Genomic DNA, 14,443 nt, shown 5'->3' on the forward strand with positions numbered 1-14,443 from the left:
AAGGCAAAAGATCAATAGCATCTGAAAGAAGTGCAGAAATGGATGAATTCATGAACACAAACAAAAATAAAGAATGAAGAAAATAACACAGCTATACAAACATACAAAATTGTTGTGTGTGCTTGGAGGGGTGCTTGAAAGTGTATGTACATGCATGCTCAACTGTGTAGGCGAGATGTACGGGCCTGGGTTGATCTAGAAGAGGCTGCAGAACCTCAGAACCCTGCATTGTAAAAGTGAGTATACAAAATGGATGGATGGTGTTTAATGGAGTTTTGTCGCTGACTTTTAAATGCCAGAAGTATGTACTCTGGTTGGTTACCAGAGGGTAACTGGAACACAACTAAATTGTAACTAAACCTGAGAGGTTAATTGCAGCCTCACGTCATTTACTTTTTATTTACACAGTATCTGTGTTTGATATTCACTTGTGACTTTTCTGGCCATTGTTGAATTTAGTCATTATTGAGGCTAAAAAGAAAACTTCACCTTTGCCCTTTGTCACTCTTTCAAAATGTCGCAAGTGCTCACTCGAAGCAGAAGCAATGACGAGTAGTAAAAACAGAAACCCCACTGAAGTGTCACATTGGTCAGTATAAGAGCAGACCTGTGTCAGTCTTGGGGTATTTTGACTCAGGTTCTTCTGGTTTCCTGACCTCAAAGCGCTAAGGCATGCTGCTGTTTGTGATACTTGCAGGCTTTCTGAGCTTTGCTGTGCTCTTCTCTTCACAGTGTAAGTCTATGGGTGTATTTTTTATCATTTGGTTTGAAATTATATCATTTGGTTTTTTATCATTTGGTGCAGAAAGTGTCATTTTGCTATTATGCTTTCAGCAAATGCATGATTGGTTCATACAGGCAGAAGAAAAAACACTAGTTATAATGATGGTGATGATCAAATATATGTTCTTATATCATTTTTTAAATTTGTTTATTTGCAATGGGCAGCATAAAAACTTAACTTTTGCCTTTTTTAATTTGACATAACTTTCACTCACATTTCATCAAAAGCTTGCCTAAAGTCACAGGAAGAGAGTCGGATTAACACCACAATGCATACGGAATCTGTCACCCTCTCTCTGCCATCCATGCCCACCACTGGATTCTCAGAGCTCTCATGGAAGAGGGCAGAAATGGTGTTCAAGATGAGGAATTTGAGTACTCCAATAAAGAGAGACACAATCACTTATTTTCCAAATGGAACCTTACTGCTGAGACAGCCCCATATAAGAGACAGTGGAGATTTTGAGCTAGAGGTGTACAATCGCACTGGTCACTGCATTTTCCGGGGCACTGTTATTCTGCATGTGCAAGGTGAGTTTGACTTTCAGTCTACAACTCTGAGAAAGGAATAACTCTTGAATGTAACAGAGGTCTTTGTAAAGTTTTGTATACAGATGCTCTTTCATAAAATGTTCTAACAATATTTAACTGATACAGAACACGGATATGGCTTTGGTGAGCATCAGTGAATAAACCCGTCAAGACACCACTCATGCACTTGGACTTTGACATGCTCTTTAGACTCGGTTTCTAAGTTGGTTCTGGTCCCGCACTCCAGTAGTGATGGAGAAGTGAAGATTAGGTATAAGGTGCACAAGGGTAACAACATTTAAATAAAATCGGGGTCTTGTTGACAGATGAGACCAGCTCTGGAGGGTTTTCTCCCACTGCTGTGAACAATGGTAGCAAGGAGAACAGCATCATACCTAATTCTCAGGGTAAGATGAATAAGATTGTAAATTTGATATTTTTGCTCATTCTTTCTGCATATGATATTTCTTGCATCTACTGAATACCTTAAAGCTGTTTATACTTAAAAAGTACTATGAAAACAGAAAATATCAAATTATAATTCTTTTTAATTTTCTGTACAATCTATGTGATCTTTATTACTTTGCTTGTGATATAACAGCAAGCAAAAAATCTTTAATAATAATTTATTGATATTTTAGTTTAGCTTTAGTCATAGTTCATAAGAGATGCATTTCTTTTTGGCCAGGCAACACCTTAGTGACCCTATTCTTGCTTTCGGCTTGTGGGACTCTCCTCTGTGTTGTCATCTTCTTTCTGGTCATTCTGAATATTGTCAAACACATCCAAAATGCAGGTACGCTTTGGCAGATCTTCCAGGATCTTTAACACAAACAATCTTTTCCACTTATCATGCATAGTATAGTTTTCTTGGTGGAGGTTCTATGCAGAACCATGCCCTCTAAATACAGTATAATAACACATGGTAATCTTCTTAAAGGCTGCATCATTAAAATTTCTTACTTTTAAAGGCAAAAAGAATAGTCAACGAGGAGGAAGCTGTATTTTTTTCAGTTCCAAATCCAAGAGAGGCAAGTGAAGAAATTGGTTTGTTTGTAATGTACAATTATAGTTTACATTTACATTTATTAACCGGTGTTTCATGGTTAACCGCGAGATGATTAATGGATAATGCTTTATTTCGTTGGTGGCAAACTGGTTGATTGCAATCAGCAAAATTAACCAAGGGGAAGGTTATCGAATATTATCTTTATAAAAGTAGCTCTCACCGAAAAAAGGTTGAGCAACCCCTAATCTACTCTGTTGCCAACTTTGTTTTTCAGACAAATATACGCATGCATAGTTAAAAAGGGACTTCTAATAAAATGTTTACAGTGATGCGTGATTATTTTTTCTTTAATTCTTCTTTTGTATTTTTGCCACTGCAAATTTTTATCATTATTTGTTTCTGCAGAGGAGGAGTATGTAGATATGGGGCTGGATCCCTTTTCAGTAGGAATGCGACAAAAAGGACGTTGTTTCACGGAGCCAAAAGAAGTGACCCAGAATGCAGAGCAAGGTACATGGAGGGGTAACAATATCTACCAGTGACCTCTGGGACTTTCACCTTATCATGTGTAAATAGATGCCCATTCTGATATACATGAATGAACAGAAATAAAATTAAAAAAATAAAAAAAAAACGCAAAGTGAATGACCCAAAATGGTAGTGAAACAGGAATTAGTTACTCATGCAATTCCCCTATATCTTCTACTTCCTTAATTTGTATTGTCTTCTGAAAATGAAGGTAGTTTTCAGGTTCTTCCAGTAGTGATTTGAGTAGCTTTTATAAAGTGGAAAACAATTTGTTTTCTCAATTATGTCAAAGCACAGAAGGAAATCAGACAACTTTGAACACCACCAACAGCATTATTCTTGTAGCTTATTACCATTCTGCCACATGCACTAAACCTTGCTTGTCATTCACTTTTTCCATAACATGTAAGATATTCAATTTTTGTTGACCAAAAATGTTTGACAAGGAATACTGTATGACAGTGACTGCAGATGGAGCTGCTGAGGGAGTTTATGTTCCCATGACTTATATGCTGATTAAAGAACAGCCAGAAATAACCCTTTATGAGAATCAGACCTCTAGCCAAGGTAAGTGAAACCTCACGGGGGGGGGGGGATACTCTCCTTTACTTTGTGTTCGTAATCACTAGTCTCAGTTCTGTTTTGCCTTACAACACTCAGGCACTCCTGCATCATCTAGTGCGGAGCCCAGACAAGATGTTTATGCTCAGGTCAGCAAGGAAAAGGGCTCAGCAGGAAGAGGTTTTTCTCCGTCATTTTACAGCACTGCCAGTGATTACTGGTTGTCCTCCATGAGTCTTCATGAGCCATAGAAGCTACAAAGTCTTCCTGGTTGCAGCCTTTAACCCAAAGCATGATTACAGTCACCTGTTGAACATCATCTGTTTCAAATCACATCATTATCTTCTTTGTAAAGCCCTTTTTGGCCCTAAATTGCCTCACGCCGACTGTCTTGTCTTGGAACGTGTTAAGTCACAGGAAGAATTCTCAACAGCAAGAATGGATGTATATTTACAAGAAGAATGAAGCTGACCAGACAAACATTAAATATTTTGTCTTTATACTGTTTTTGGTGGATTAAGTCCAAGTGAACTTAAGGTCACTGCTTTCTGTTATTTGCATTTTCCATGCTGTTGCAATTTTTTTCTGAGTAGGGGTTGTAGAATAACCGACATGGGACTCAGCGTACAATGACTCAGACTTGGTTTTCTCTCTTTTTTTGTTGTACTGCTACACTTTTATCAACCACAAGAAGCTGTGTACTGTTCACTTTGAATGGCTGTAGTTTCCCCCTCTACTAAATAAGCATTTGTGGAGAGAGCTTTATATGACTTTTGAAGTCTCTCACCTGACAATGCAGTATGTAGTTACTAGGGATGTAACGATACACTCAACTTACGATTCGATACAATTCACGATTCTGAGTTCACGGTACGATTTTCTCACGATTTTTTTTAGCAGAATGAGCTGCAGACAAATTTATTCAAAAATATTCCTTTATTTATCTTTCTAAACTGTGCAAAACATGTTTAGAAAAAACTGCTTAACAATGCAACTGAAATTGAATATAATACTGTTTTTAAAAAATCCCAAATCAAAATAAGTAAATAAAAAAAAATCTTCAAATAAATAAACTAAGGCTTGCATGTGCAGCTTTTTAGCGTGGTTTGCCCTTTTAATAATCTTCGCTTGTGGTGCCGGTGGACATGCTATTTGTATATGTTATCAGTCTTTTTTTCCTTTGTTTACCACCGCCATGTTGGAGGTGCTCAAGGTAAACGAACTGCGCGTATTTTGTGTCTAGAATTTTTTTCGCATTCATTCAGAAATGTCTTCAAAATCTTTATTAGATTACAGGAGTAAATTAGACAAAGTAAGTCGTCAAAGATATGAAGATAAACTTAAAATAAGCGAAACTGATCCTTATACGATCGAAAAATCAGCCTGGACTGACGACGTGTCGAAGTGGGCGGATGTGTCGTATTATGACACCGTTAATTATTTGGTGTCCTCCAACAGCCCCTACACGATGGAGGAACTAAGATCTTTAAAAAGCCTTCATGCGTACAACCAGTTTGTATCCGGATGGGTTCGTGATGCATGCATATGCATTGTAAATGACCTTTGCATACACAAGGGCAGTGTGCTCCATTCGCAGAAGCTCAATGAGCCACTGCTAGCTCCCTGGATTATAATTCAGAAAGATGGCAAGATTTTATCGCCCCACTGCAACTGCATGGCAGGCTTGGGAGAATGCTGTACACACATTGCTGCTGTGTTATTCTTTATAGAAGCGACAGTGAAAGTGCGTGACTCCCGAACAGTAACAGATGAAGAAGCTTATTGGCTGCCTGTTACCACGAAGGGAATAACATTCAGTAGTTTCTGCAAAGATGATGCATTTGAGTTAAGTTAGTTATATCTCTTAACTGGCAGGGCTAAGAGCAAGGAGCACGTTTCACTTGTTTTGAGTATGATGGTTATGTTTTTGATCATCCACAACTGTGACCAGTTAGGCTAAATATTAAATGAGTAAAGTACTGTTGATTTTGAACAATATTTAAAGTGTAGCATTTGCTTACACTCTCCCATTATTAATAATGATATCACCAAAATGGTGTTTCTATCAAATGAGAGATGGGATATGAAAGTCATCTGTTACATTTTAGTTGTCAGTGTAATAGCAGACAGGGAAATGAGGGTTACCGCAGTCAGACAGAACTGAATAGGCACCATCAGAGAGGTAAAATTCGTAGGATTAGCATAATAAAATAAAGGATTTAGAAATAAATTACTGTGTAAATGTTGCCCTGCCTGATGTTGCCCTGCCTGATACTTGTGTTACCCTATTTCCTTGTTTGGATACTTTAGGAATTTTATAGTTAGCTCTTGTTTTTCCCATTTGCTTTTGACTCCTCATGGTCCTTTTATCTTGTGCCCTTCCCAATGTGTTCTGTTTTGTTAAACCAAAACAGAACACACTTTTTTTCCTGCCTGCACCATGCTCCACATCTGTAACATATTTGCATGAAATGACAGCTAGTTATCAGGGCTAATAAACTTAACTCATAGAATTATAATAGGAAAATGCAGAAACCCTCAGGGTGCCTGTGCAGATTCTCTGCTTGCCCCTTAAATGCACTAAATATAGTACATATGTTTAATTTAGCAGCTAATTAGTTCATATTAACATATTAACATATGTTCCCTAAACTAGCAATAGCTTAGATAGCTCACAGCTAGTTTAAATGGCATGAGACTTTGCATGTTTTACATGTCTTGTGGAGGTTTGTGCTCTGTAGCAGCCCATTAAATGCAGTCAGGTGGGAGTACACTAGGGGTTGCACAGACTAGTTGACTTTACTGCTCTGCGATGATGCCTTAAGCTCAACCTCTACTAGTCCCTGATCAAATGAATATGACACAAGCAGTATGTGGTGCATTCCCAAAGCTTCTTAATGCTACGTCATTTGTAAGTTCTATCTTTTAACATAGAACTTATCAGTGACATAGCGTTAAAAGGCTTTGGGAAGCTCACCCATGGATGCCTCAGGGAATACCAATTATGCGAAATGTGGCGAAAAGAGATGGAAGTATTGGAGAAAATATTGAGCAGAGGAAATATTTTTGTACGTCAGTTACGTTTTATGCATGAATAGATTCCATTTTGCTTCTGTCTTCATATTTTTGCCCGTAAACATAAATAAAACATAGGACTGTGTCATATTTTGATTGCAATCAGTCCTTACAATAACTAACAAATTATGAAAACGATTTTATTCTCCATTGTTTTGGGGTGGCGGTGCAGTTTTGTGTGAAATTACATGCTTATTTAGCAGAAAGGTCACAGTATTTGTTGTGCAGTGGGAAAGCGACACACAAAAGTTCCTAGTCCGGACAGCCGAGGAACTTGGAACCAGGAGCTAGGTTTCTGAACTTCAGCGAGGAGTACGCTCACAGGCTGGATCTTGCATGAGTTCCATTTTCCTCCCCAAGTGTTATACCAACATTAACATTTTTCTTCTTTCGCACTTAAATGGAAGTTTTAGCCAAGAAGTGTTATTGTTGCTGCTAAGATGCAACCTATTGTTGTTTCTACTTGTTTCTGTTCCACATAAAAAATGTGTTTGAGTTGTCTGTTGTCAACATATGCGTTAAGTTTTGTCAATGCAGATTGTTGCTTGTTGCAAAGCATTCCCTTCCTGTGGTTTTATTTATATTGTCATTAGCGATTAGTTTGACTAAGTCACATGTAACTAGGTTGTGTGCAGTGCAGTTACTGTAGGCTGTTTTTAATTTGCTAAATGACATACTGGAGATGGGCAGATTGTTGAGGATTTAATTTAACAACTGCTTAAAAAGCATAGTTATAACTGTCCCAGAAAAAAAGTCTATACTAACTATCGGAAGTAGTTTGTTTACCTCAAACATAGACAGAAGGGACATGGATTAGGGACGGAACATAGAGCTCAGGGAGGGACAGATGAGAGAGGAGACAAGGAGAAAAAAATATTCAGGCAAGGGGGAAGGGGAGCAGGGAGAGGAGATGGCAGAGGAAAAAGACAAGATGAGACAAAAAACTCGAAATATACATAGTCAGAATGGGACCCAGATTGGCCTAATATTCTAAGAATCAAGCTTTGGTTGTACCATACTTCAAACGGTAAGTGCTCCACACCAAACCTCTTGATAATTACATACAGCGCAGTAAACATAAGCAATATTCAAATATTTTTCATCATGACGTCTTTGAACTAACAAGAAAAATAATGCATTGCAACTCCATTGTATCTGTGAGACATTTACAAAAATCCTTTATATCATATTTTGTGTGTACAGTTTATGATTTAATAAAGTTATTAGAGGAACAGTACAGAGGCATACATCTGAATAACTACATACATTTGCTGGCTTTACGTCCATGTCACTTAGATCAGATGGCAGGAATTCTTTTTTTACCTAAACGGTAATGAACCATATAGTCTTTCCATATATTGTTTTTCTATTCCATAATCCCACCCATTAGGAGGTAATGAAAGTAGACATCTATGTTTTTGGATCAGGGGGATCTTCTTCTAACACTGAAGGTGGAGAGGGTGGAAAGTCGTCTGCCTTCACTTCATCGGTCTTGTTCACAGATTCCTTGGGACTCCTTAAGTCTAAAGAATACAAAATCATTTATGTCAAAGGAAGGTTTGGCCAAAAATTTGAGAAGAAGCAGAATTTCCACATGTACAGTACAAACTGTGTGTTCGTATGGAGACACAACACAAAATGTGCTATATGACCCAAAGTATGTAGACACCCCTATGAATTAGGAGAATCATGTAATTAAGCTATTGCTGACACAAGTGAATAATTAGGCACACAGTTATGCAATGGTTTTGCCTATGTAGTGTACAATTTTAAAAATTAATACTGAATAGCTTACTTGGATTTTGTGGTCTCAGTCTTGTTAAGCCAGAGTAACTGGCAAAGAGCAACATGACCAAAAAAATCACATGCACAGAAACAAAGAGATAGACCCCTAAGCTTTCTCCTTACTTAATGTGAGAGTAAGTTGTATGTGATACAAAAAGAACATGATGAGCAAGTAGCAAGGACATAAAGAAATATAAAAATAAGAAATATGAAAGCTATAAATGAGTGAACTAAATGAACACAATTAAATAACTACAAATAAACTATGGAAATCCCTCATCTGAAAGTGCCAACCCCAAAACTTCAAAGTCTTGGATGTGCTGATATTTGCTCCGGTTACATTTTCAGGGAATATTCTATTCAGGATGCATGTAGTTGGAATACACTGGCTCGATTTTGCAGAGCACTGGAATTCTGCTTTTCTATCTGGTAAGCAGGTCTGCTCCATAACTAGCTGGGGCACTGCAGGGGAGACCAAGAGCTGGACATACCCAGACATACATGCTATTAGTCCTTTAGTGCAGTGTTTCTCAACCCAAAGAGCAAAAATGTGGACTGTCTGGAGGTCCCCGAAGACTGGGTTGAAAAGCACTGTTTTAGTGTTTATCAGTGTCACAGATAGCTGGGTAAATTTATCAGCAAAATTTCCTAATAATAAATATTACATTTTTGCAAAACAAAAGCCAGTTATCTGGAGTTAAAAAAAATCTGAACTAATGGTTACATCATTAGCCACATATGACCAGTATATTTGTTATTTTACTTTAAAATTAGTACAAAGTTAGCTATATTAGCATATGGTAGTCTACAGTGCAGAATCCCCTCTCACTAAAGGCTGTGATACCCATATGGTTTGAGATACCCACTAATGGCATCCAGGGTATGATTTCCAGCATGGTCCACAAGAGTCCTGCCCAGCCTGCACATCCCGCTGATAAAGATCTCCACTCGGGTCCTATACCCCTCAGCATACCTTGGGTGAGATTGCTCCAACCAGGCCACCACACAGCCCTATCAGAGATAGGCAAGGGACCTGCAAGATTCCCCTCGAACACAGACACCGGGGTGCCAAAATCGGCCTGCACCTCTAAGATTCCTCTCAGGCCGACAGGAAACACTGCGATGAAACAAGCCCATGAATCCATTCAGTGTGCTCAGCATTTCTGCACACAAAGAAAAAAGAACACACTGCACGAAAAAGCTGAACTTCACTGCACTCACAAGTGATGAACAGAGTAATCCCAACACCATGTACTAGATTCCCAGTCATATTGGAAAAAACAACAGCTCATTTTTCCCTGCATTGCTCTAAACAAAACTGCAGAATCATTCCGATTAGCTTGTGTCTTCTGACTGTTTTTACACCTTCAGTATCAAGGCATATGAATATTTTCAATATTAATATTTTAATTATTATATTTAAAATAACCTTAAGTTTTAAGTAGTAACAAAAATTTTTGTAAGACTTTACTTGAGGGGGCACAAATAGTGTAGTAGTACACTCTTACTCAATGTATTAATTAATCAGAAGCTAAATGTAATGGTTCATTTATTGGATGTAGTTATTAAATTTGTTCATGATTTGTACTTCAGTAGTAACTGAGTTACTACGTTACTTGTGCCCCTTCAATTAAAGTGTTACCCAACTTACATTACACAGGACAACAAAAAAAACACTTTTTTAAATCATTAGAGACCAAAACTAAACACAGATTTGAAATCAACATGAAAAATACTACTAAAATTACCTCTGATGAAAATTACCTGTTAACCTGTGTTATCAGTGAATGGCAGTTCAGGAAAACTCCATATCATTGTACACAGCAGGACAAGCGGTGCTGGACGATCATCATGTAATTTTTTTATCAACCTTAATGTCAAATGGACCAGGTACAGCTATATTGAAAGTAATCTTCATGACCAACAATGAAAGAAGGTGAGTCCTTGAAACAATTCATCTGAAGGCTGTTTCAGAGTTTATTCTTGAAAGTAATGGTTATTCGTAGATGTATAAAACATGTTAATTTTGGACTGGATTACAGGGAGAAACAAATAGCTATTTACAGTAAACATTTACTTGAATTGAAAAAGACATTTAGTGACTGCTTGCAAAGGTCCGCTACGCTGTGGAGCAGACGTGCTTTGGGTGATGCATCCTCCTGCGTGTGGGAAACTCAGAAGTGGTTTAACCAATGTGTATTTAAAGAATGTGTGCATGCTGAACGCACGCTGGCCTGCACTCAACGCTGCTATTTATAAAATTACGAGCAGCAACGATGGTCTGTCTGATTATGTGGGTTTTAACTGAAACCTGATAAGTTTCATAGTTACAAAACATTTCCCTTCACTTTCATAAACACTTCTGCTTCACAACCTGAGACCCCATCCCAATGAACAAATACCTATTAATTGTAAAAAGCATTATCAAAGGAGTCTATTCACTTGTGCGATTTATCAGAACCAAGACCAAGATGTAGTACCTGATACAACAGTCTTTGTGTTCTGGTGCTATAACAAATATTGCCATTGCCATTAATTTGATCTGTTATTTTGCATCATCATTGTATTAACTGCAGGTCAGTAGCAGATTTGCCAATGTAGACCCTGATCTTTGCCGATAGCCTATGCATTAATTCTCCCCTGTTGGAGATCTCACTCCTTTTCAACCCCAAGCAGAAATGGCTTTACTGAGATGCTGTACTGGTCTCATGCTTACTGTGACATTGTACCACTGACCTAGGGCTTCTCTAACAGCCTATTTCTTTCTCTCCATTCTGCTGTAACTAGTCAAGCTCAACTAGAAACCATGTTTTTCTGCAATTGCACCAACCTGATAAAAGTGTGCACACTTATAAATCCTTTAAATCTAATAATAGATACTTTATTGATCCTCCTGGGGAAATTGTCTTCATACCTCCCTCAACTTGCTCTTTGCAGTGTAAGCTGTCTGTGAAGGGCAGCCGCCTGTTGGGGCACCCAGGAAGTTGGGGGTTAAGGGCCTTGCTCAAAGGCCCACAGACATGCTGAGGCTGGCTTTGAATTAGTAACTTTCTGATTAGAGGCACGCAGGCTTAGCCCACTGAGCCACCCACTGCACCCAAGCTTCTCCTGCCGTCTCCAGCTCCTGTCAGCATACAGGGTGTGGATGTTGAGACTGTTTACACCTACAGGTGCCTAGGGTTACATCTGAACACTAAATTTGGCTGGGACACGAAGACAGAAGCCGCGTACAAGAATGGACATAGCCGGCAGTATTTCCTGAAAAGCCACTGGTCTTTTGATGTGTGTGGGAGGCTGCTACAGACTCTTTGAGTCTGTGTGACCACCGCCACCCTCTTTGCTGCTGTGTGTTAGGCAGCGTTATAAAAGATGGGGCTGCCAAGATACCAAACAAGCTGTTTAGGAAAGTTGGCTCTATGTTCAAAATCAGCCTTAAGCCCCCGGAGGCTACGGACACAAGACAGACAGCCAATTAACCTTAGCATGCTTTTGGATTGTGGTGGAAAACAAGAACAAGAGTACCTAGAGGAAAGCCCACATTAACTCAGGGAGAACATGATAACTCCACACCCATGGAACTATGGCAGAGACTAGGACTCTGGCCCCAGAGGTGTGAGGCAGTACTGATAGCCACTGCAGCACACTGCCATCCCATTGAGCATTATTTATGTATTTGTTTTTACTGATACTTATTCGTGTCAGAGAGCCCAAGTTCAACATTGCAAGGCTCTACATTACAGAATTCGCAAGTTCACTGACAGTTCTGACAGATTTTTTCACTTTCATTTCTACTTTCTGTATAGGTTTACTGTAATTGTTTTATTTATTTATTTTTTATTTATTTGCTTGTTGGTTTGTATGTTTAACTTGTTGGATAAATATATTTACACTGTGGGTCCAGTTCCAAGAGACAGATTATATTACCAGCTTGTCTTGCGCAGAGCTGTTCATATATGTAATTCTGCTGTTTAATGTGTGCATTTCTGTATTTTTTTGTTGTAAAGAGTAAGTGTTATACCCTTGTAATGCTTTTCCTGGAGTACATGTGATTTATTTTGTTAGTGCCCACCCCGAGTGTGAGTTTGGACAGCATGAAGCAGTACCTAGAGGCATTGAGTATTGTCCTGGTTTAGAGCCTTATGACCTGGGGGAAAAGCTCCTCCTCGATCTTTCTGTTCTGGTCATAAGGCTGTGGAAGCATTTGCCTGAATTCAGCAGGCAGAACAGAGAGTTACTGGGGTGGGATGGATCCTTTTTTTTTGGATTTTTGTTGCTCTGGTCCTACAGCGGCTGGTGTAGATGTCTTGTAGGGAAGGCAAGGCAGATCTGGTGCAGCGTTCAGCTGCTCTAACCACCCTCTGCAGGACTTTCCAGTCCTGGGCAGAGCAGTTCCCAAACCACGATATGATGCTCATGGTCAGGATGCTCTCTACAGCAGCCGCGTAGAAGGTCTTAAGGACAGCAGGAGAGACCTTAAACCTCCTCAGCTGCCTCAGATGGTAGAGCCGCTGCCTCGCCTTGCTGACCAGAGTACGTGTGTGTGTGGATCCGGTGAGATCCTTCTGTAGGTGGACGCCGAGGTATTTGAAGGTGCTCACCCTCTCCACTGTAGCACCATTGATGTGGACAGGTGTGTGAGAGCCCCGCTGCCTCCTGTAGTCCACAATCAGCTCCTTTGTTTTGGTGACGTTCAGCTGGAGACTGTTATGCTGGCAGCACCTGTCCAGGTTCTCCACTCCCTTCAAGTAGGCGCGACTCATCATTGTTTGAGATGAGGCCGAGCACTACTGTGTCGTCAGCAAATTTAACTAATTGAAATTTATATTGCAAATCACTAAGTACATTTATAATTGCATAGACACAACTATCATTATATATACATTATTCTCAATTGACATGCCATTCAAAACAGACTGTCTATTTATCGGTCAGCAATATTGTGACCAATAGGCTCTATGCACGGCAGACTGTTACGTCACATCCGTCATTCCGTAATACGGTGAAACGTCTTCCGCTACGTTTCATGTCTAAGACATTCAAAGAGATTTGCTTTTCAAAAACAAGAGAAGCAGTACCACGAACACTGTTGTGTCCCGGAGTGCACTGCGTCTTCAACAAATTAGGTTGATGAGTATAGAGATTCTTCTGGCTTTGGCTCTCAGCGGAGGCGGAGGCACTTCTCTCCCTCTCCCTCCCCTTATCTTCCCTGCTTCGGTCCTCTGGTCTCGTCCAGTCTACTGTATTACTGTCTATACTCGAGAGACCCTCTCAGCCCTGCTCTTCAAAACTAAGGAAATCATGGATTTGATCAACTGGTCTCTCAACGCAATTGACACCATCTTCTCGCAGAGAAGCGCAGGTTCGAGGGAACATGACTGTCCTGCAGGAACGTATGCAGCTGGCTACACGATGGACGGATGGGAGAAGTGGAGGGTCGTGTGTCTGGCGGCTCTGTCCGTGGAGGACATCGAAGACATTTACCTATTCGGAACCATGATTACAGGTCTGATGTTGATTGGATTAGGCATCACCCTGGTTTATCGAAAATTGAAGAAAACGGTGACAGCTGCTCAAAGCCCCACTAGGCTGGCCGGGATGATTGACGGAGTTGGCAGAGCTGTCGGCACTCAGACTTTGGCTCTAGATCGCAAATTGGATACCATCATTGTGACTATGGACCGCAGACTTGATAACATCACAGAGAAGCTCTCGGCTCTGCAAAGGATTTTGGATGGCGGAGACCAGCGTGGACATTAGAGGAGCTACAAAATTACAGCTTCTCGCCCGAAAACCCAAACAACCCAATTCTATCTGCTTCTGCCTCCCCCTTAATCAGCACGGGCCTTGGCCAAGGCCGCTGCTGAATTCAAAAACTCCCCCAGAAGGACAAGGCAGCGAGACTCTCTTGCCTCCCTCTCCCCCAACCCCAAGGACACCCTCCCCCAATCCAACGCCTTCGCCGCTTGACACCCCCAGCGTGAACAGGCTGGTCGGTGACCAGGGCATCTGGCTGCAGGACCGGATGGCTTTTTGTTCTATGCTGGACTACCTCCACTTCCCCATTCCCTTCCCTGTTGCTAGTCTCGATTTTTTATGTTGTGTAGTGACTATGTGCTTATGTTGCTGAGTTGTTTTTTTCTGTTCCTACATTATACTTCCTACTGGAGTACA

General features: G+C 40.1%; 1 protein-coding gene across 2 annotated transcripts; it reads left to right on the forward strand.

Moving 5' to 3' along the window:
- The first annotated feature begins 606 nt into the window (after positions 1 to 606).
- Positions 607 to 4,503, forward strand: LOC111836987 (uncharacterized). 2 transcript variants are annotated; one of them, XM_023798711.2, is made up of 8 exons: positions 607 to 733; positions 1,012 to 1,314; positions 1,641 to 1,721; positions 2,003 to 2,110; positions 2,286 to 2,345; positions 2,729 to 2,833; positions 3,314 to 3,418; positions 3,512 to 4,503. In XM_023798711.2, exons 1-8 carry the CDS (start codon positions 673 to 675, stop codon positions 3,661 to 3,663), a joined length of 975 nt encoding a protein of 324 aa, XP_023654479.2. In that variant the 5' UTR covers positions 607 to 672; the 3' UTR covers positions 3,664 to 4,503. The 2 variants fall into 2 exon arrangements, with proteins under 2 accessions (XP_023654479.2, XP_023654480.2); XM_023798712.2 differs by lacking the exons at positions 2,003 to 2,110; positions 2,286 to 2,345.
- The last annotated feature ends 9,940 nt before the right edge of the window (positions 4,504 to 14,443 follow it).

Source organism: Paramormyrops kingsleyae, chromosome 10 (genome assembly GCF_048594095.1).
Source record: "Paramormyrops kingsleyae isolate MSU_618 chromosome 10, PKINGS_0.4, whole genome shotgun sequence".
Classification (NCBI taxonomy): domain Eukaryota; kingdom Metazoa; phylum Chordata; class Actinopteri; order Osteoglossiformes; family Mormyridae; genus Paramormyrops; species Paramormyrops kingsleyae.